Source organism: Ovis aries, chromosome 12 (genome assembly GCF_016772045.2).
Source record: "Ovis aries strain OAR_USU_Benz2616 breed Rambouillet chromosome 12, ARS-UI_Ramb_v3.0, whole genome shotgun sequence".
NCBI classification, from domain to species: domain Eukaryota; kingdom Metazoa; phylum Chordata; class Mammalia; order Artiodactyla; family Bovidae; genus Ovis; species Ovis aries.
The window spans coordinates 49,746,193-49,766,865 of record NC_056065.1 but is presented as its reverse complement, the minus strand read 5'-3'; the positions used below and the strand labels follow the sequence as shown (position 1 = coordinate 49,766,865).

The following is a 20,673-nucleotide window of genomic DNA, read 5'->3' as shown; positions in this document are numbered from 1 at the left end:
CCCTCCTTTCAGGGCTAAGCGCTCGAGGTGGGATGGCCCGCTGGCCAGTGAACTCACCGGAAGACCATCCGCCCTTGGCCGTGCCGCTTGTTGTTGTGAAACGACCCCCAGTACACTTGTCCATCTGCATCCACCAGACACCCGTGTCCTGGAGAAGGCCAGAGCAGAGGTCACCTTGTGCCTCCCTTAGGGGAGGGAATTGTCTGGAGGAAAGCTAGCGCTGGCACCCCCGGGGACCGAGCTGCATGGGGTCCCTTGGCCCCAAGATCTGATCTGGAACAGCTGGGCAGCCGCACGCAGCAGGAGCAGCTCTGGGTTCAGTTCTCAAGGTCCCAAGTGAGGGTGGGGGTGCCATTCAAGGGCCACAGTCCCCCAGAATAGAGGCTGAAATGCTGCTGTCCCGCTCGGGTGGTGCTGTGGGGTAGTCAAGGCCAGCTTGCAGGAGTGAGTTCATGCTGCGGACACGTGGCCATCCTGGGCCTCTACCATCTACTCAAAGGACCCAGAGACCAGAGAAATTGCCAGTGTAGGCATGGTGTCTCCAGAATCTGGACACTCAGGGAGGGGAGCGCATCCACACTCCACGGGGAGGCCTTGGAGGGGGTGGGGACTTTTGCAGGGGGTGGGCTGCTGGGGGCGTAGCCGCTCCCCTCACTCCCCGGGGCCTCACTCGCACTGGCCCCCCACCAATGTGGCCTCCTGACCAGCACTGATCCCCTCCATGGTGGCCTCCTGACTGGCACTGTTCCCCTCCATGTGGCCTCCTGACTGGCTCAGCCTGGCAGGATGTGGAGACGACAACTGAGTGGAGGATCAGGAGGGGCCATCAGCCTCTCACCCCAGGAGCCCCACAGGCCTGCTCAAGGGCTGCGACACTCCATGAGGCCAGAAGACCTGCCCAGCTGAGGCCAGACCAGCCCAGGATTGAGCGCAAGGACAGAACGGGGACCTGAGTCACCAGGTCTGGGTGGCTTGCTGTAAACCCCTTACTTTGAACTTCAGTGGACAGGGGAACATGCTGGTGCCCAGGCCGTTAGGCCCTGAGTCAGAATCCCAGCAGGGTTATGGCCAAGGCCCCACAGTGTCTGCCCCACAGCCCATACCCTGCACCTTCCTGCGGACACCCGACCTTCTCTCAGGCCGCGGAAGAGCTCCCCTTCGTAATGTCCGCCGGCTTGGTACTTCATGATGCCGTGTCCCTGGGGCTCTCCGAGAACAAACTGTCCAGTGTAGGTGTTCCCTGGATGGGAGGCAGAAAGCCGTGACTAGGGTTAGAGCCACTTCCTGAGTGCCTCAGGGTAATGATTACCCAGTTCTCACCTGACTCCTGGGCAGCTGTGGTCACAGAGCAGGGTATATGTTTATCTCACAGCTCACGCTGGTGGATGAGGGAGATGGGACAGAGTGGGTATGGTCCCATCACCTACAATCCTCTCCCGCTCTCTTAGGGACCTTCTTGGGGAGTGGGGGTGGGGGGTGCTCTGTATGCCTGGAGCAGAGGCCCCTCCAGGCCAGAGTCTGTGGAGTGAGACTCCTTTCCACCAAAAATCCACTTAACGCTTGCCTGTGAGGGTCTGAGGTCCTGCAGGCAGCACTGGGGCCATCCCACCCCAAGCTGGCACGAGGCCACTACGAGACACCTTTGGGGAGCCAGGGGTCCTCAGGTTTAGACATAGTGTCTTCTGCATCCAGAAAGGAGGGGCAGCTCACAGCAGGGTGGGTTCAGGAAGAAGGGCTGGCAAGCTGACCTGTCAGTGTCCAGTGCCGACAGCCCTCTCCTGTGATCTCTCCATCCACAAAGTCACCTTCGTAGTAACTCCCATCTTTAAACAGCAGCTTCCCCCGACCTGGTGAAAGACATCGTGATGTTAGGCTGTGGCTGGGAGTGACTGCTGGGGCCATGCGTGGCTGGGCTTGTTTCTCAGGGAGAAGAGCAGGTCACAAGGTCTTTGTATTTGGTTCTGTCCGGGCCATCAAAAGCTCAGGGACCCTGCCCCTAGATCTCCTCAGAGAGCACGTGATGGCCATCTTGCCTCTGTCAGTGCAGGTGCAGAGGGAAGGTGGGGGTGGGGGAAGAGAGAAAGGGTGAGAAAGAGAAAAGCACGAGGTGACACTGAAAAATACATTTTGAAAAGAAGGAACCACTTTGTCCAGGTCAGGAAGAGACTCACAGATTTCAGCACAAAAGGGAGAAACACCCATGTGGCAAAAACACTCCCATAAAAGTCAAAAGGTTCCAAATACACTGGCAGCCGACTGATACACAAATAGTTCATGAGAAAATACTGAAAGATCAATCCTCTGGCAGAAAAATCTGCAGAGGCTTTGAGCAGACAGAACCCCAAACAGGCATCCAACTGTGACAGTAAGCTTTGGAAAGTCCAGGTCTGCCTCTAGGGTGGACGCCAGGGGACTCTCGCTTTCTACTTGCTCTCCTTGCTATTTAGACTCTTGTTTTTTTTTTCAAATGGTCAGCCTCTTCATCTTCAAGGAAAAAATAAAGACAGTTTTCATCAGCACCAAGGTGGCTATCTGGGTCCCCCATTCTGCAGATGGCCCCTCATGCGCACGAGTGAGGGCCCGATGTGGCAGGCACTCACGTGGCCCCAGCTCCTCTGGGACATGTGCTGTCAGTGGAATGGCTACAGCAAGAGGCCATAGCCTGTCCTTACCGTGTTTCTTGCCTCCTCTCCATTCTCCTTCATATCGAAAGAAAGAATTCGGATAAACGTAGATCCCATAACCTGAAGGTTGAAAGGACACCCAGGTGAGCACCAGGTACAGATGACGTGGCTGACGACCAGCATGCACAAGGTGGGGGCCATCCCGGGGCTTCTCTAGGTGTCTGTCGTTTCACCTCTTAGTGAGCCTCACCCCCACTGCTCCCCAAAGGCTGTTTGGGTCACAACTCTCCCTGTTAATCCGTTTATACAGCAGACAAGCTGAGCGCCCAACCCATGCAGAGACGCCCGCCCCGCCACCCTGGGTCACCAAGGGTCGACTCAGTTCCTCCCGACTGGGTCTCCAGGCCCCAGCCGGTTTTGCTACTCGGGGCCCGGGACCCCGCCCATACCGTGGGCACCCAGACACCTGAGTTGGGGACGACCAAGCTCCCAGGGGTGCGAGCTAGGTTCGCAGTGAAGGTGCGGGGATGCTCAGCGAGTGCCCGGACCTGTCCGTCTCCCTCCCTTCCCAACGGAGGCCCGGTAGGGTAGTCGGCTGTTACCGTCCCGCGGTGGCCTCCCTGAAGGCTCCCGGCGCGGCAAGCAGGAGGTCGCGCGTCCCTCACTGGCGAACGCCATCTTGCCGCTAGAGGTTTCCCTTAGCAACTGCATAGTTCTTCTCTACTGGCTCGTTGGTTGTGAGCGGGCGTGGCCTCTAGTCAGTCCCTGGGCGTTACCAAGTTCTGGAGCTGAACTGTCTGGGCCCGGAGCCAGAGGACGCGAATGCGCTTGCGCAGCATGGCGAATTTCCGCCGCTTACGTCTCTTCCGCCGACGTGACAACCCAGCCAACGGGTTGGGAGCTCGCACCGGAAGCGGAAATGGTTGGAGGCTCTCGGCCCCGCCCCGGCGGCCATCTTGGAAGCCCGGGAGGCGGTGCCGCGCAGGACTGAGCGGAAGTGCTCGGTTACCCCTTCCCGGACCGAGCGAAACGCCGGCGCGGCAGCCACCCGCGTCCTTCTTCCCGCGGCCCTCGGGAGACCGCGCTCGGCCGCAGTGGACCGCGAGGTGCTGGCGGGCGGGGCGGGGCTGGGGTCGGGCGGGTGCCGTGGTCCTGAGGGGCGCGCGTGAGACTGGGGCAGGGCCGGACCCCCGGGGTCGCCGCGGTGACCGGCCCCAGTTCCCTGGTAGCGCGTCCTGGGAGGGGTCGGCTGCTTGCCCGGGGCCGTGGGACCTCGGTGTCCTCGCCGATCCAGGGCAGCCTGCGGGACTTGGGTAGGAAGCGCCGCGGTGGACTTGGATCGCTCGGGGTCGAGACCTGGCCCTTCTGCACACCGAAGATCCCGAGCGTTCGGGCTGACCGGCTCGACGGCGCCCCGCGTGCTGTCCTACAGCTGCCTCCGGAAACCTGCCCCAGGCACATGGGCCTGGGAGCGTCCCGGGGCGCCTGCTACTCGGTCGGGTTGGTCTCATTCCCGGAGATGTGTAAGGTGGAGCTCTCCTCGTAGGTGAATATAGGGCCCCCAGGTCTTGGTGGTGCAGGTGTGGTCGAGACGGGAAGGTGGTCATGCCCAGGAAAAGGAGCCGGCCGTGAGCCCTGGCCGAGCACTCGGGTGGGTGAGGTCTGGAAGGGCTTTTCAGAGAAGAGAACATCATCGCAGGATGAAAGTGTGGGAAATTACCAGGCTCGGGACTCAGGAGAAAGGGGGCAGGAGATGAGGGGAGACAGAGGGAACCAAACGGTGCCAGGCAGGACTGTCCTCTGTGTGGGATGCGTCTGTGTGGGGACAGCTCCACAGACAGGTGCAGTGATGACTCTGGTACTCTGCACACAAACCCCCATAAGTGATACTCCTGGTCTCTGTTTCGAACTGTCTGATCTTGTTTTTTTTCTTTGTTTCCTTTGTGGCTGAGCCTGAGGCAGTGACATCCGACAGAGAACTTAACCCACTGCTAGCTCTGTGCCTGGCCTCCTGGATAACGGGGCCGGCAGTGGAGGGACAAGGCTCCTCTTCCGGGAGCTTGCATTCTAGTAGGAGGAAGGAGAAATGAGGCAAAAAGCAGTCTTGAAGTTATTGTCCCACAAAATAGAACAGGGTGATGTGATCTGAGGGACAGGTGCCAGTTGGACAGTCATGGAGGGCCTCTTTGAGGAGGTGGTCTTGGAACTGCAGGGGACTGCAGACAGCGCAGCTGTGTGAGGGCCACCCTGATTGGAAACAAGTCCGAACAAGGCCATCTTGCTGCCTTCCTCCCCGGGGCTGCTCCTGGTTAGAACCAGGCCCCGCTCTGGTTCTAACAAGGCTGGCTGCTGACTCCACACCAAAGGCCTGGGGAGCGGGGTGCTGAGATGCTGTGGCCCTGTTTCACAGAGTGGGGAGGGCCACAGTGGCCTGTGAGTCACGCCATAGACAGGCCATTTGATCCAAAGTTCACCTTCTAAATGTTGATAGGAGTTCAGCCAAGGTGTGGAGTTATGTTAATGTATATGTGTCATGTCAGGTGATGGGAAGTTGGTCAGCATGTCGTGGGAAGATCTTTCACACGTTCAGTTAAGAGAACAAAACAGAAGCGGTTGTCTCTGTGTAGGGCATACTTTAGAGGAACAGCAGGTGTTTCTCTAACGTTAATACCTCAATTCAAGTAAAAGCATTTAAATGGTAGACACTTTGGTCATAAAAAAGTAAAATAGGGAAACATTTGTATGGAATTGTAGGATAAATGATGTTACTGATATAGCTTTCTTTTGGCCTGACTTTGGTCTAAATAGGGTGGCTGGCCTTCTCTAATTTAGCCCTTTTGAAAATAGGAAATTTTCCCCAGTTGAACGTAGAGGCAAACTTCCCCAAAAGACAGGGCTAGGAGCTACAGTTCACCTGTTCAGTTCACCGTGGCTCCCAGGAAAGCAAAGGGCATTTCTGAGTCTCCTTGGCACTCTGCCCCTCCACTCCGGGGCCCCAGGAAATGGTGTTACAGAATCAGCAGACGTTCTAGCACAGATGTGCTGGTGCTTGTGGGACTGCTCAGATTATCTTCATATCAAAGTTGTACTGTTGACCCTTGAACAACATGGGTTTGGACTACATGGGTTCACTCTCATGTGGATTTTTTTCATGAGAACAGTACCGCAGTACTGCGCGATCTGCAATTGGTTGAACTGCGGGTCCAGAGACTGACTCTAAAGTTATACTTGGATCGTTGACTGCTGGGGTTGACGCCCCTGCGTTTGTTCAAGGAGCCACTGCAATTGGTACTGTGTTCCATCTGGGATCTCGGATCACGTTGTGAGCTTGCTAACTAGCGGCTGCATGCAAGGAGGATGTGCAGATCCAGGCTCCAGCCTGGCCGTGAAGAGGCTGAGCGAGGGGGTGACTCAGACCGTTGGAAGCCTCAGGTGTCTGCCCAAATGGGAAGGGCTGTGCCACCTTCCAGATGAGGACCATACCGCTCAGGGGTGGTGGACTCCATGTTGGAGTCCACTTCTGGTCCCCAGCCCTGCCATGGTGTCACATGGGGGGAGGAAGCCGGTGGTAGGGAGGCAGTGAGAGCTTGTCCCCAGCATCGTCACCAGCTTTGGACTGGCACGGCCTTCCGCCCTCTGCGTCCTTTTTGTTCTGTGGTTTAGGCGGGGGCCATGCTGGGCTGCAGGAGCCAAGGCCAGAGCTGCTCTTGACTTTGAGCAAGTGGCCTGACTGTCTGAGGCTGACGCGCTGCTGTGGCATACGGGTGACGGTGCCCACCCTTCTCTTGGCAATTTGGGCTCTCATGTGCTGAGTCCTCACGGAGTCGCGCGGCCAGATGAAGCAGTCAGGAGCAGATAGGGTTACCTCCACGCACAGATAAGGAACTGGGGTGCAGACAGATGGCTACTGGGAATCCTGGCCATGGAGTGGGGACCTGGTCTGAACAGGGCCTGGCACCATGGGGAGCAGCCTGGACAGAGACCAGGTGGGGCCTAGAAAAGAGGGGCCACTTGGGAGCCTATGGAGCGGCAGGAGGAGATGCTGGCAGTGGGCGAGTCTGGAGAGCCCTGGGGAGGTGGGCCTAGCTGCCTGTGCTGCACACTGGCCCCAGGGAAGTGGACACAAATGTGTCCACAGGACTTTGCAGCCAGCGGGGCGGCCCTGGGACTGGTGGGAGGAGTGTGAGCAGGTGACAGGAGCGGAAATGAAAGTCCACCGGTGCTGCTTTGCATGTCACGTGGCCTCCTGGCTCTCCACCAGAGCATGTCGCTGGCTCCTTTCTCTTTCCTGGATGACTCGTGGTAAAGGCACAGGCAGGAAGCCTCCTGTATGTGAAATAGTGAATACTGGAAAAACCTGCTCGATGGTGTTGATGGAAATAGGGCAAAGTGATTAGGTCCTTGAATGCTGTTTATTTAATATAAAACTGTTTTGTGTCTTTCTTGCTTACAGAATGTCTGAAGGTGACAGTGTGGGAGATTCTGTCCATGGGAAGCCGTCTGTGGTATACAGATTTTTCACACGACTTGGACAGGTTGGTTTTGGGTTGCAGAGCTGTATACACCTTTAAGGAGAAGGCAGTGGCACGCCGTTCCAGTACTCTTGCCTGGAAAATCTCATGGACGGAGGAACCTAGAAGGCTGCAGTCCATGGGGTCACTAGGAGTCTGACACGACTGAGCGACTTCACTTTCACTTTTCACTTTCATGCATTGGAGAAGGAGATGGCAACCCACTCCAGTGTTCTTGCCTGGAGAATCCCAGGGACAGGGGAGCCTGGTGAGCTGCCGTCTATGGGGTCACAAAGAGTCGGACAGGACTGAAGCGACTTAGCAGCAGCATACACATTTAAATGAGACTTGACCCTGGGGCATTTCCCCATGGAGTGTAAGTGTCCTAGCAGCCCCCCTGGGGTGCACACTCACACTCAGAAGCATCTTGTCTTGTTACTGTGAGGATGCTAGGTCTCCTGTGGTTCAGGCCACATGCTTGTCTTCTGCGTTTTTTCAACAACTTTTAAAATGTGAAAAGCCTTGATGCTTAGCATACACGTTGCCCTGCCTCTGCCCTCACTGTCACCTTCCTTAGCCACCCACGTCCATCCTTGTCCATGTCTCCTCAACCCCTACCCCCAGGTCTGCACTCCATGGCAGGACCACCCCTCAGGCCACAGCAAGGCCTGTGAGCGTCTGTCTTGGAGGAAGAAGTCTGACTTGGTAGAGGATCATACAGACTGACGTAGGACTCAGAACTAAAACTGTCGACTTTTAAAAGAAAAAAAATAGCATCTGGAAAACTTGATAATTATTGAAGCCAAGTCATGGGCCTCTGTGGGCTCACATTCTCTCTTATGAATGACTAAAATTTTTCATAATTAGAACTAAAAAATGGGAATTAACTTCAAATTAAAATGAGAACACAGACGTGTATATTAGTTAAATACTTACACAGATGTACACACGTACATAGACATGTGTGCACATGTGTGAATCTAGGAATTTGGCCATTTGCTCTGCAGCTGTGTTTGTTCCCCGCCCCCTGCCCTGCCACTGCTGGGCGGGCGGGACCAGCTCCAGGGTAAGCGGCTACGGGACGGGACCTGCGCTGAGTCCCAGGTGCAGAGTGGTAACATTCCTCTGTCTCTGCTCTCCTCTCTGTCTCCCCACGATGGCCCCTCAGGCCGATGCTGTGGGACCATCAGCTGTGAAAGAGAGATCCATAATATCTTCGGTTAAAGAACGAATGCGTCTCCAGAACTGTTGCAAGTAACTTTTGGATTAGTTGTAGTTACCGCTCGGCGCGAAGGTCAGCAGCAGGCGTGCTGTGCAGCGGGAACCGCAGGGCGGCCGTAACACAGTCTGTGTCCCTCCTAGATCTACCAGTCCTGGCTGGACAAGTCTACGCCGCACACGGCCGTGAGATGGGTGGTGACACTGGGCCTGAGCTTCATCTACATGATCCGCGTTTACCTGCTGCAGGTTGGTGGCGCGGGACCTGGCCTGGTGTGCAGGTGGGAGGGTTGTTTCTCCTTCTGTCTCTGGGGTAGAAGTGTCCTGGTCTGCTCAGGGGACCTCCTGGTGCCCCTTGGCTGGGCCTCCTGGGGATGGGGACAAAATCACCTGGACTGGCCACCTCATTCCCTGGGTGCGTGAGACAGGTTGGCATCTGAGGAGGACCAGGTGAGGTGACTGAGGGCTCTCCCAGGGGCCAGGCGTCCTCCCTGAACCCTGCTGACTGCCTGGCTCCCAGGTGGGAGCCCCTGTGGACCCTGAGACCAGGGAGGCTCACGCCTCGTCTGGAGTTTTTTTCCCTGGGCACGACAGCTGTTTCCTCCATGAGAGCAGACCCATCCTCCTGGGTGTCTCCCAGGTTAAGAAGGGTGGGTGTGAGGACAGGTACTTCACCCATTGGACACTGCCCTACGTCCAGCCCTGGGGGAAACGCTCCCCTCAGCCGAGTGTAGAGACTCATCTTCGGTGGTGGTGCTTGTGTCTGTGTTTCTGAGAGGAAGCCTAACCCTGCTCAGTGCAAAGGTGGAGCAGCTCTGTAGCAGGCATGGTTTGTGTTGGCAGTCTACAGTTAACGTTGTTTGCTATGATTGGGTCTAGGTGTTCTTAAGAAATTGGACCTTGGTCCAGTCTTCATGGAAAGAGTGACCTCGAAACCTTGAACTGGGGGATTTGGGCAGGATGGGGGTACGTTCTGTACAGGCTAGTTTCCCAGGTTAGACTCACCAAGTCCATGCCTGATCTGACCTCCCTCCAGCCTCAGCCCTGCCACCAGGAGCTGGGTAAATACTCAACTGTTAATTTTTCACGTCTAGGATTTTGTTGTCTCACTTGAACATTTTTAAGGTATCAGGACATCAAATGCCAGCGTGACAGATCTCAGCTGGTTTGTTTGAAAATGTTTGGGCTTTTAGAATTGGTCATGCAGTGCAGTTCTGGTTCTCATTGGATAAACTCACTCCTTTAAGAATGAGCTGAGGATTTTCCTGGCAGTCCAGTGGTTAGGACCTCCAATGCAGGACCCAGGTTCGATCCTTGGTCGGGAACTAAGATGCTACGTGCCATGTGGCCAAGAAGCCCAGTGGCAGACATACGCCCTCCTCTGTGTCTCCTGAGGAAGGTTTTTCTCCATAATACTCTGTGACTCGGTGGTTTCCTGATTTTCTGGTTCTGGATTTCTTCTGGGCAGAGGCTATGAGCAGTCCTCGCATGGTGTGTGTGGTGCCAGACACCTGCTGCAGGGAGCTGAACTCTCAGGTCTTGGGCTGGTTCGGGGCCCGTGTCCACATTGGGGGCTGCTGGCAAGGACAGACCTGTGACCTGGGTGTGCAGCTTGGGTGTGTGGCTTTGTGAAGCACCCCATTTCTGCTCTCTTCCGGGGCTCTGCTGGCTTTAGGTTTTGGGTGCATTTGACTGGACGCTGGCTTGTCCACGCTCAAGACCCACAGTACAGCCTGAGACTCACTGTCACTGTGGACGCTCACTGCTCTTCTCTCACTTGTTCTGAGCTTGTGTCCACGTGGGTTCAGTCGAGACAAGGACTGGGTTTGGAGTGGCCTCACTGACCATGTCCCTTCTCTTCTAGGGTTGGTACATCGTGACCTATGCCTTGGGAATCTACCACCTGAATCTCTTCATAGCTTTCCTTTCTCCAAAAGTGGACCCTTCGTTAATGGAAGATTCAGGTACAGTGGAGCGTGCCTCCTTCACTGTTTGGGGCAAGTTGTGATTTTATGTGCTTCACAGAACTGCTGTTTTCTCCAGAAACATTTGAAATCTCAACTTTGGAGACTGTTCTTTAGGTGTTTAAAATGTACTTGGAACTTCTGTGATCCTGGCAAGTTTGTAGAAGGACTTGATAAACCCTGTCACAGTCACAGGAGGTGGGCGCTTCTTCCTTTCTGTGTTTGGCAGATGAGGAAACTGGACCTTGGGGCTGTGTATCCTGTGCAGGGGTGGGATGGAGGGGTAGGGTGGGGTGAGCTGGGGCCTGCCTCCTAGGCAGCTGGTCTAGCCAAGGTCCCTTCTCGCAAAAGCAGGCATCCATACTGGCTGGCGTGGCTCACTGAGGCCACTGGCCCCTTGATGTCCCAGGACAGTGGGTTGAAGAGTTCTTGGCTCTGGCTGCTCCTGGCATACCTGGGCCAGATGGAGGCCTCAGTGCATGCCTGCCAGCCAGCTGGGGATAAGGCGGTGCGTGACCAGATGCTAAGGCCTTCCTTTGGGCCGACGCTGCCATGTTGGTAACACCCATTGCAGCTCCTGTGGAGCCCGTGGGATCCTGCTCGTTGTGGCAGAGACACTGTCCAGACTGCAGATCATGACTAGAACTATGTGTTTTCTCTGTGAAGTATCTGATGAAAATATCAAAGGAAACAACCCTTTCATTTACTGTTGCCATTTGGGGAATTAGAAAGCAAGAGGCCTATGTGTAGGCTTCAGTTTCTCCATGTGTCACTGGGGAGGGCACCTTCCTAGGTGGGGTGGGGTGGGGTGGGATTCCCGGCTCGTGGCGGAGGGCAGCTGTCCCGAGCCCAGTGCCCCCTCGAGCCAATGCGGCTCCCGCCCCTGCCTGCTCGTGGCTGTGTGTGCTCGTCTCTTCCCTTCCCTTCAGGTCTCAGGTCGTCCGGTTGATGGGTTCCTGGAAATCGGCATGGGGGTGAATTTTTTACACGATCTCTGGAAGTGGTCTTAACGAGAAATTCTCATACAAATCTAAAGCTGTGAATCAGTTTTAAAATCAGCCGAAATCCTCATTTTGTGTTTGGTTAAAGTCTGGGTTTCACGTGTCAGGGCTGTTGGTTCAAAGCCCTAGGGGAGCTTAGAACTGTAGGAAGGACGGGACTGCCCGCCTCACCCTGCTGACTCTGACCTTTCAGATGACGGCCCCTCATTACCCACCAAACAGAACGAGGAGTTCCGACCCTTCATCAGGAGGCTCCCAGAGTTTAAGTTCTGGTGAGTCCCTCTTCCCCTGTGTCCCTGCCCCCGTGTTCGTCTCGCCCCACCCATGTACCACCATGCGTGCTCCTCCCCGTGTGTTCCCCCTTTTTCTTGCACATGCTCCTCACGTGCTTGTCCCTCTGTGCTCCCCCTTGTCCCGTGCTCCTCCCTGCATGCTCCTCCCCGCCGTGCTTGTTTCCACACGTGGCTCTGAGCTGGGCAGGTGTTTTGGTTCTGGTGAGCTGGCAGCCTAGACTCCTCAGAGAAATGTCAGCTCTAGTATGTTTCCCTGTCTTGGATGTTGTCTCACCCAGAGTGTGAGATATGCCTGCTGGGCATGGGGGGTCCTAGGGGCCTCCAGGGCCCACCCTGCTCTGGGTTGCAAAGTAACATCACTGTGCCTTGAAGCCACAAAAGGGGGGCTGCTTCAGGGTGGAGGGTCCTGGGTAGGTGACTGACTCGGCTTCTGGGGGTACACTGCTCTGCACTGAGGGGACTAGCTCCCTCCCCGCTTGGTTCTTGGATGATCTGGGCACAGGGCAGGTGTTGGTGTGAAGAGGGGTTGACTTGTCTGTAGGCCTCCTGGAGGTGGTCCCGTGTGTGTGATGTAATGATGAGTGTGAGAGGGGGTGGAGATGACCCCGCTGGCTTGGGACGTGGGAGGGTCTGTGAGTGTGTCTGTCCTGTCCTGTGTCATTGGCCTCTTCACCCCACCCTCCTGGTGCAGGTGCAGCCCCAGTTGGGTGTGAAGTACTGGGCCCAGGCTGCTAGGGGAGGGGTGGGCAGCGGGCGAGGCTGGGCCCTGTCTGTCCTCTGGGGTAGCCTTTGCTTGCTAGAAAGGGAGAGCCAGACGGACTTGAAGTAGGGCTGCGACCCTGGAGTGTTTGGCCCTGGGCTGGAGGCGGGTGGCCCTGAGGTCTAGTTGCACCTGTTTTGCGGGATGCTGCTTGGCCACTGGGGGACAGCCTGCCGGGCATGTGGAACTTGGGCTGGAGGCTTGGGACTGGGTTTCTAGACGTGACCCTGCAGCACGTGGCATCCCTGTCCAGCCACCAGCCTGAGCGGCACCAGCAGTCCCACTGCTCATTTTACGCTTTGTGTCTGTGTCCCATGCAGTACATGGCACATGCCACACGTAGCTCCCCCCGACCCTCCGGGGTTGCCTCCTGCACTGACCACTGGCCTCCTCTCCTTCCGCAGGCACGCGGCGACCAAGGGCATCTTGGTGGCCATGGTGTGCACCTTCTTTGAGGCCTTCAACGTCCCGGTGTTCTGGCCCATCCTGGTGATGTACTTCATCATGCTGTTCTGTATCACCATGAAGAGGCAGATAAAGGTAAAGCTCAGGTGCTACTGTGCCGCGAGACAGCACGTCTGGTGTGAGGAGCTCTGAGCCAGGCTTTGGTCCGAGACACCGGGGCTGTGCAGACCCTGCTCTCTGTGCAGTCTGGTGGGTGTGTGCGCTTGCCACCGGCATGAGCCACAGCCGCTGTGTCTGGTCCATGTACAGGGCCGGGCCCTCAGCACAGCCTCAGGTCATACCCTCAGGTGTGGCGCATCATCCAGGGGACAGTGAGGGCCCAGGATACATCATGTGATGCCCACATCAGCCTAAGCCGTCCTTGGTGACAGGGCGGCTCCACTTTGTCCTCTTTTCCCCCAACCCCGGGTTCCCAGCTTGGTAGCTCTAGTTCGTTCTGCCCACAGAGTGGGGGTTACAAAACCCGTCCTCTACTCCTGGGGTTCCCAGCAGCTCAGCTGGCTCAGCCAGGCGGTAGGGGGACAGGGGTGTCTGAGGAGCCCTGGCTTCCTGCCTGCATGCAGCAAAGACGGGACTCAGAGCTGGAGGGGAGTTGGGCCATGGGGAGGCCATGCTGAGATACGTCTGTCTGTCTGTCCCAGCACATGATCAAGTACCGGTACATCCCATTCACGCACGGCAAGAGGACATACAAGGGGAAAGAGGACGCGGGCAAGACATTCGCCAGCTAGACGGCCGCCTGCTGCCTCACAGCGCCTTCTCTTCTCACATACAGTAGTTGAGTACAAGGGAGTTATTTTCTTTCTAAAAAGAAGCTTCGATTATTTGTAACTGAAGTATCAGGTTTTTGAAGAAACTGGCATTTAAACCGAATCGCATTGATTTATTTTCCAGCCGGTCAGGTGTGCAGACGCTGGACTTGTAGTGGAACGCAGGCTGGGGGACAGCCGGGCGGTCTGGGGAGGGTGGGCAGCCGGCTGGCGGCGGAATCAGGCCCACGGAGGGATGTAGGACGCCCGGCTGCTGCCTCTGAGGACGCCCACCGCCTGCGTGGAGGATGCGCGCCCACCGGAGCAGCCGCTCCCTTAGCTGCGGGTTCCAATGCCAGTTTCCCAGTTCATCTCACGGGAGATGTGTCGAGTTGGCCTCTACCATGATGACTCAAAACTTTATTCTTAACGACCATGATTGCTTTTGAGGGCCTGGAATTACAAATATATATTTTAATTGTTTGAGATTATTTTGACACCTTTCTTTGATACGTCAAGAGTTGTTTTAAGTGTGTTCTCGGCAGCAGCCCCTTTCAGAGACATCTGGCTGGAGGGCCAGTGCCGTGGGCTTTAATACACGGCTTCTCACTTTCTACGGGGAAACAACTTTAACCTGCATGTCAGCTTTTTTGATGTGATAAAAACCAATACTCGTAAACATTTTACTAAGTGACTTTTTAATTCCAATTTTATTAAAGACAATGTCCCCGCTCTCGTGTAGTCTCTATCTAACCCACCACAGCTCCTGCACCACGAGGGCCCGCGGGGCGCCCAGCCACCCTGGGAGGCCGTCACACTGCCACGCCGCTGACTCCTGGCTCCAAGCACCATTTCCATCTGTCTCAGTTTCGGACCTCAAGTGTTCCCCTTGTGGCTTTCTTTTGCCAGTTTTTGCAAATCTGAACTAAGCAGCTCTTGCTTTTAAGAGGCCACATGAAGATCTTTGTGTACCTGACCTGAATTTTAAGCTTCATGCATAAATGATGTTGAGATCAGTACCTGTTGCCAGGCCGTGGCGCCTGCAGCGCCTGTGCTCTCGACTGTTTCATACTGTTGTCCCGGTAAGCGCACTGATGTGAGACGACGGGAAGTTGCAGCCACTCGTTGACCGTGTGAGGACGGGGTTTAGGACCCACGGAGCCTCCTCCTGTGCTCCTGCCTGCCTGGAGCGGGGCCCGTGGTCACAGCCCATCTCTGGGGCTGACCTCCACCTCTTGAGGAGGGCCTTGGCCACCAAGTCACGTGGAGAAGAGGCCCTTCCACATGGGTGTGTGCACCCCTCACAGCGTCAGCACACCAGCACTCCTGTGGAATTGGTGCTGTAAGGATGCCTATGCCAAAATCCAGTCTGCAGGATTTGAGCAGATCTAAAAATCTGAAGATAACCAAAGTGGCAGGAAGCAGGCTGGCCACAGTGGTGAGTGGTGATGGCAAGCTGGCTGGCCCGCTAGGTGCTCCACGCGGGAGGAGACCCCTCCTGTGGTAAGGCCGGAACATACACTGCCGTGTTCTAGAATGGGAAGCAGACTTGACCATTCACTAGAAGGCATGTGCCAGAGGTGTTAGGGTTGATGACAACTTCTGGCTTTCTGGGAACAGTTGTGCTCCTGCCCTCCAAAGCCAGCTCCAGTGACAAGGGTGAGGTCCGTGGGTCTTCTGGGCTGCAGGACTATCATGCTGGGAAGGTAAACTGCTGGTGCTTGGCTCCAGGTCAGTCAGGCCCCACCCTATGAGTGAGTGGTTTGGGGAAGGGAGGGGCGTTCTGAGGGTGGACTGGCTGCCCAGCAGGTCCCCACCCAGCCTGCCCTGCAGGCCTGCATTAGCCAGGTCCAAGTCCAGGTCCGGTGCCCATCCTCGTGGCAGCTGGCATGGTATCACTCGTGACAGAAGTCTTGAGATTTTCTCGATGTCTGTGCAGAAGTCGATGAGAATAAGACTGCTCTTCCAGCAAGGGGTCAGCGGTAGTGCCGCAGGTAGACCAGCTTCTGGGGGAGGAACTTCTCCCTGCAGAGGGGACACTCCGTCTGGGGACGGGGGGGGGAACAGTCACAGGCCACCCAGCACAGCATCTCCAATAAAATGGATGTACCCGTGTCTCTTAGAGAAAGCATTTTGAGAGACACTGCAGGCAGTCGGGGCGCATGACAGGGACAGTGACCAGTGAGGAGATGTGGGATGGGGAGAGTGCTTGGCCATTAAAAGACCATGGCCACCCGGAGTCTCTCAGGAGTTCCGGGGTGTGAACTGGTGTCCTGTCCCCACCCCTCGGGACTGGGTCCCCCCTGTGAGGGCACATGCCCCACATGGGCCGTGTGGGAGGCAGTGCCTGTGCTCCTGGGGCTTCTGCAGGGCGGCCTGGACCCCAGGAGGAGGCTGTAGCACCTCTGCCCCTGGGGCCCTGTGGGCTGAGGAACCAGGCAGGCTGGGCCTCAGGCCCCCAGAAGAGATGGGGAGGTACACGGGGGCCCAGGGGCTGCCCCTCCCTGGAACCGTTACAGGCCTACGAGCTAAGTCCCCTGCTCTGGCCCCCTGGCTTGCTGGACCCCACACTCCAAGGTCTCAAGGCTGAGCTTTGGCCCCAGGACTCTAGGGCCTTTCTTTTTGGGTCGGAGCTTCGCCAGCTTCCACCAGTGCAGTGCCCTGACTCCAGATGTTGCCCCGGGTCCAGCCTACCTGGAGGCTTCTAGAAGCACGCCCCTCCCCCAAATGACAGGCGGTTTTGGGGACAGGAATGCTCCAGACGCCCACCTTGGTGTCGCCCCAGTGGGTGATACACTCCCAGCAGAACAGGTGACCACAGGGCGTGGCCGTCGAATGCCTGCGTTCCTCCAAGCACAGTGTGCACAGTGGGTTTCTGGAAACTGCTCTTTCCTCCGCATGGCTCCTGGTGGGAGTGGGTAGATGGGACAACTGAGCTGGAGTCCCGCCGGGCACCTGCGGAGCCAGCCCCTGCCCTGCGCCCCTGCCCTATCCCACACACCTGCGGTGGGACAGGCCGCGCTGTAGCCTCCACTCCCTCCGGGCGCGCTGCCTCTGCTGGAAGCCGTAGAGCTGCAGGCCCACAGCCAGCGCCAGGTGCAGCAGGGACACCAGCCCCAGCAGCTGGTAGCTGGCGCGAACGCGAGGGTCCTCTGCGAGTGGGCGGCGGACACGGAGCTGTCAGGGACCCAGGGGATAGTCACATGGTCAGAGGGCGTGAGGCACTGAGCAGCCCAAGGGCCTGGCCTTCAGGTGGGATTAAGCCAAGCCTGCCTCTGGCTGCGGGAGCGGGCAGGAGTGCCTGGTGGGCCCAGCACTGAGCAACGAGGATGGCGATGGGAGCCTGCAGGTCACTGGTTGCAAGCAAGGCATCGTAGGAAGGGGACTGCTAGGCACTCAAGCCTCACAGAAAAGGAACCAGCAAAGAGGCCTGAGCGGGGGAGCCCTGCGGACGGCAGGCGAGCCCTGCATGGCAGATCCACTACTCATCCCCATTCGGAAACAGAAGCTCCTGCTTGTATCAAGGCCCTGGGCTGCCCAGGTGACTCTCTGCAGGCTGGGACTCCCAGCCACATCCTCCAATGGAAAGCTGCTTGCCCTCCACTGCTGTCTCCTTTCCTAGCTGGGAGCAGGGACTGTCAGGTTAGCCAGACCAGCCGGAGCCCAAGAGGTGGGGCCCTGGTGTCTGCGGAGCAAGAGACCCCGTGGCTGCCCCGAGGCCCTGAGTGGGTTGCAGCAGCTCGACAGACACCTGACACAACGGGTAGTGCGGGTGCAGTGAGCACTGGAGCTGGGAGGAGGAGGCGCAGAGGCGCTGGACACCCCTGCCAAGGGAGGCCAGGGGGTGGGGGAGAGCCTGGAGACCTTGGGGAGGTGGGGCCCAAGGGGAGGCCTTCTGGATGAACTCTGAAGCCAGGGCATCAGCTGAGACCCAGCAGGGTTGGAGTCCCTGTGATGGGCGGAGACCACCAGGTCTAGAGAGACCATCAGACCTCCCCAGGTGGGAGGCTAGCAGGGATGCTGGTGGCAACAGGGTCCATGTGGTTGTTATTGGGTCATCCTCAGGGGGATGGCCCCAAACCTGACCCTCTGTAAGGATGGCCTGGATGGGGTGGGCATAGGGCCCAGGAGCCCGGGTATACAGCAACGTGGCCACAGGTGCTGGCAGTGGAAAAAAGGCTCACCCCACCCTCATCAGGGTATTTGGAAACCAAACTTCCTCCGGTCTTTTAGTAAAACAGGACCCGACAAGACCCATGCTTCCAGTGGGGATTTCAGCTCCGGCCCTGTGACTGCTTGTGGGCATAGTCCCCGAAGAACAGCCTCCACAGACAAGCCAGACCTGTTACTTACGTAGGTGATGCCCGTGAACCTCTTGGCCAGGTGGTAGAAGACACCGTGGATGTAGAACCAGGCCACGTGGAGACGCTGGAGGCACCCGAGGCCCTGCCTGAGCACTGACATGGCCCGCAGGAGCACCCCCTGCTGCTGTTCTGTCAGGCCGGCCATGCGCCGGTGCACCCAGCGCCTCACCCCTGACTGGCTGCTGGGGGCCAGGCTGCCCCGCAAGGGCCAAGCGCTGTCGCCGGCAGCCTGCAGCTCGTGCTCCAGGTGGAGCAGGGCCTTATCCAGCAGGTAGGGCAGGACGGTGTGCAGCGCAACCAGGACCCCGCGTCGCAGCTTTGAGGGCACGTGGCGCTGTGATGGGCCCACCTGCACGATGCTGACGTATTCCTCCCCAAGGGTCTGGTAGCCTGCAGGGAGAGGGGCCTCAGTGATCTCTACCGGGCCCCCACCTCCCCTCCGAAGGATGATCCTCACAGCCCACACCCTGTGGCAGGGCACAGTGCTGGGACCCCTCGGGCCACAGGTTCAGCTGCAGAGAAACAGTCCTAGACAGATGTGACAGGGAACCTCAGGGCTTCCAGAGGCCTGGCCTGGACTCAGGGCCTGGGCCCCACCTAGGGAGGGGTCTGGGTCCCTTCCTTCATAGAGGCTGCATGCGGGCCAGTTGAGGGACACTGTGAAGCACCTCCAGAAAGCTCCCTCTGCAGGCAGTCCTTTCCTGTCCTCAGGGCCCCTCGGGAGGTTGCACTGTGGCCGCTACCTGCTAGTGTGGTGAGGCTGAAGTAGGCGAGATCTGACACCAGCTCTACCTCTCTCCTCCACTCCAGCCACTTCTTCGCACCTGAGAGGAGAAACTGTATGCGTTATTCCTGAGGGGCTGGGGGCCGTGGGGCATGAGGGTCAGAACAATCCTCGCTCCTGCTGCCCAGGCTCAGCGAGCCCCTGACTCGCTCCCCACACTCTGCTCGCGCTCCCTGGACTCTCACGCTGTTCACTCTTTCCATTGACACCTGCCTCGCCTGGGCCCTGAGTGTCCTGAGAACCTACCCACCTGCAGCCATGCCCCCTCCAGGATCCACCTAGGCAACTGCTCTAGAACCTAGAGAACCACAAGGACAGGCAGTGTAACACAGTGACCGGGAGCTCAAGCCAAGACCACTGACCAGCATCAAACCGGAGCTCCCACACTGCTGGCTGTGAGCTCAGGTGAGTTATATCTCTGTGATCCCCATTTTTCTGTCTCTGAGGAGGGTAATGGCAACAGGTCCTCCAGGCAGGCATGTGTTAACAAAACGAGTTAATGTTCTGAAGCACGGAGAGCAGTGTCTGGCATGGAGTAAGTGAACCTGTTAGCAAAATTAATACACGGGCCATTTGTTTTGATCCTGTCGTGTTCCTCTCTTGCCCAAGGCCGGCCCATGGCCACCCGACCCCAGTGTACAGTCCAGCTTCCCTTCAGCTGCTCCGAAGGAGCCCGCTGTCGGCTGGAATCTACCCCACCCTCTTGCCCCTACACTGTACTCCAACGACCCTGCTCCACGGTAGCCTCGTGTCAGCAGAGCCGTGAATTCTTCTGCGCCTGGTGCCTGGCCTCCGCCCTCGCCCTCTGCAGCAGGGGTCAAAGACCGGAGCATCCGCTCCTTCCTTCAGCTCAGGTCTCGCGGGGCGCGCAGGGTTAGGCCGAGCCTGCAGAGGGCTGACCGGCGGGCCTGGGGCTCGTTTTCCCGCCTCGCGCCCCCACGGCCCGTACGGCCCCCAAGACCCCTGCAGCGGCCCTCACCTGCCAGGTTGTGCAGGGCGCCGCCCGCCGCGCTCCGCAGCCCGCCGCGGTAGTAGTCGTCCTTCTGCGCCGCGCGGACCACCTCCGGCGGGCTGGCGGCCGCGGAAGCCATGGTCAAGGGTCGCAGGGCCGCGGGGATCTTGGGGACCGGGGTACAGGGAGGCGACGGAGGCACCCAGATAGCCACGCCCACGAGGCGGCGCCAGATGACAACTGGGCTCGGCGTGCGGCGCAGACCTTGCGCGTCACTGAGGGCGGGGCCTGGGGCGGGGCGGGGTTGACAGCGGCGCGGTCCGAGCGGCGCGAACCTGGCCCAGGGTGCGGACGCAGGGCTGGAGGGGGCGGGTGAAGGGGGCGGGTGAAGGGGGCGGGTGGAGGGGGCGGGTGAAGGGGGCGGGTGAGCCGGGGACTGGTGAGCGGCACAGTGTGGGAAGTGACCGCGGGGACGGCCCCCAGAAACTGGGAGAGGAGTCAGAGCCACAGCAGGTGCTGACTCCCCTTGGTGGGGCACTTGGCCGCCCCCGGGGCCGGAAGTAAGGTGGGCTGTGGTCTCCCCGCTCCCTGCAGTTCTCTCTGAGGGGCGCTGGCGCCCCTGAGTTCTAATACTTGCGACCCGCCTGTGGGCCCAGGAAAGGAGCTCTGGGGCCCGGGAGAGGGCAGGGAGCGCGGATTCTTGAACCTCGGTGTTTATACTAGCGGCTGACCCACACGTGCAGACCCCCGACTCCTCTCAGCTTCTCTCAGAGCAGGGACCAAAGAGGGCCGCAGGGGTGAGGGGTGGGGGGTGGGGAGACTGGGAGGCCACGCACCAGAGGGGATCCCGATGCCCAGGCACAGGCTACAGCTGGACTTGAGCTGCAGTTCAGGGCCCAGTGAGGGGCCTGGGGAGAGGGCAGTGAGAGGAGGCAGTTGGGGTGTCCTAAGGGCTCTGGGTCTGGAGCAGGTTGTGTGTGTGTGTGTG

At 58.2% G+C, this 20,673-nt stretch overlaps 3 protein-coding genes across 7 annotated transcripts in view; 1 reads left to right on the top strand and 2 right to left on the bottom strand.

The window, feature by feature from the left end:
* Positions 1-3,333, bottom strand: part of MORN1 (MORN repeat containing 1) — a 48,841-nt gene extending 45,508 nt beyond the window's left edge. For 2 of the 3 annotated variants that reach the window (XM_042257381.2, XM_042257382.2), the window contains exons 1-5: positions 3,173-3,333; positions 2,673-2,744; positions 1,749-1,847; positions 1,130-1,240; positions 58-148 (exon numbers count right to left, since the gene is read on the bottom strand). In XM_042257381.2, the coding sequence (XP_042113315.1) occupies positions 58-148; positions 1,130-1,240; positions 1,749-1,847; positions 2,673-2,744; positions 3,173-3,302 (503 nt within the window). In that variant the 5' untranslated portion in view covers positions 3,303-3,333. The remainder of the gene's footprint in view (positions 1-57; positions 149-1,129; positions 1,241-1,748; positions 1,848-2,672; positions 2,745-3,172) is intronic. The other variant, XM_027975746.3, reaches the window with a different exon arrangement.
* Positions 3,334-3,590: 257 nt separating this feature from the next.
* On the top strand, positions 3,591-14,317 carry RER1 (retention in endoplasmic reticulum sorting receptor 1). Of its 2 annotated transcripts, XM_027975745.2 has the most exons (8): positions 3,591-3,730; positions 7,078-7,159; positions 8,498-8,602; positions 10,218-10,317; positions 11,512-11,590; positions 12,776-12,911; positions 13,478-13,613; positions 13,731-14,317. In XM_027975745.2, the coding sequence occupies exons 2-7, from the start codon at positions 7,079-7,081 to the stop codon at positions 13,565-13,567; spliced, it is 591 nt and encodes a 196-aa protein (XP_027831546.1). In that variant the 5' UTR covers positions 3,591-3,730; position 7,078; the 3' UTR covers positions 13,568-13,613; positions 13,731-14,317. The 2 variants fall into 2 exon arrangements, with proteins under 2 accessions (XP_027831546.1, XP_042113318.1); XM_042257384.1 differs by having other exon boundaries at positions 13,478-14,317.
* PEX10 (peroxisomal biogenesis factor 10) lies at positions 14,263-19,923 on the bottom strand. Of its 2 annotated transcripts, XM_042257383.2 has the most exons (7): positions 19,713-19,893; positions 19,096-19,278; positions 18,693-18,773; positions 17,939-18,339; positions 16,587-16,762; positions 16,355-16,490; positions 14,263-15,630 (listed from the first exon to the last, which is right to left on the bottom strand). In XM_042257383.2, the coding sequence occupies exons 2-7, from the start codon at positions 19,211-19,213 to the stop codon at positions 15,562-15,564; spliced, it is 981 nt and encodes a 326-aa protein (XP_042113317.1). In that variant the 5' UTR covers positions 19,214-19,278; positions 19,713-19,893; the 3' UTR covers positions 14,263-15,561. The 2 variants fall into 2 exon arrangements, with proteins under 2 accessions (XP_042113317.1, XP_027831545.1); XM_027975744.3 differs by lacking the exon at positions 19,096-19,278 and having other exon boundaries at positions 19,713-19,923.
* Positions 19,924-20,673: the final 750 nt, after the last annotated feature.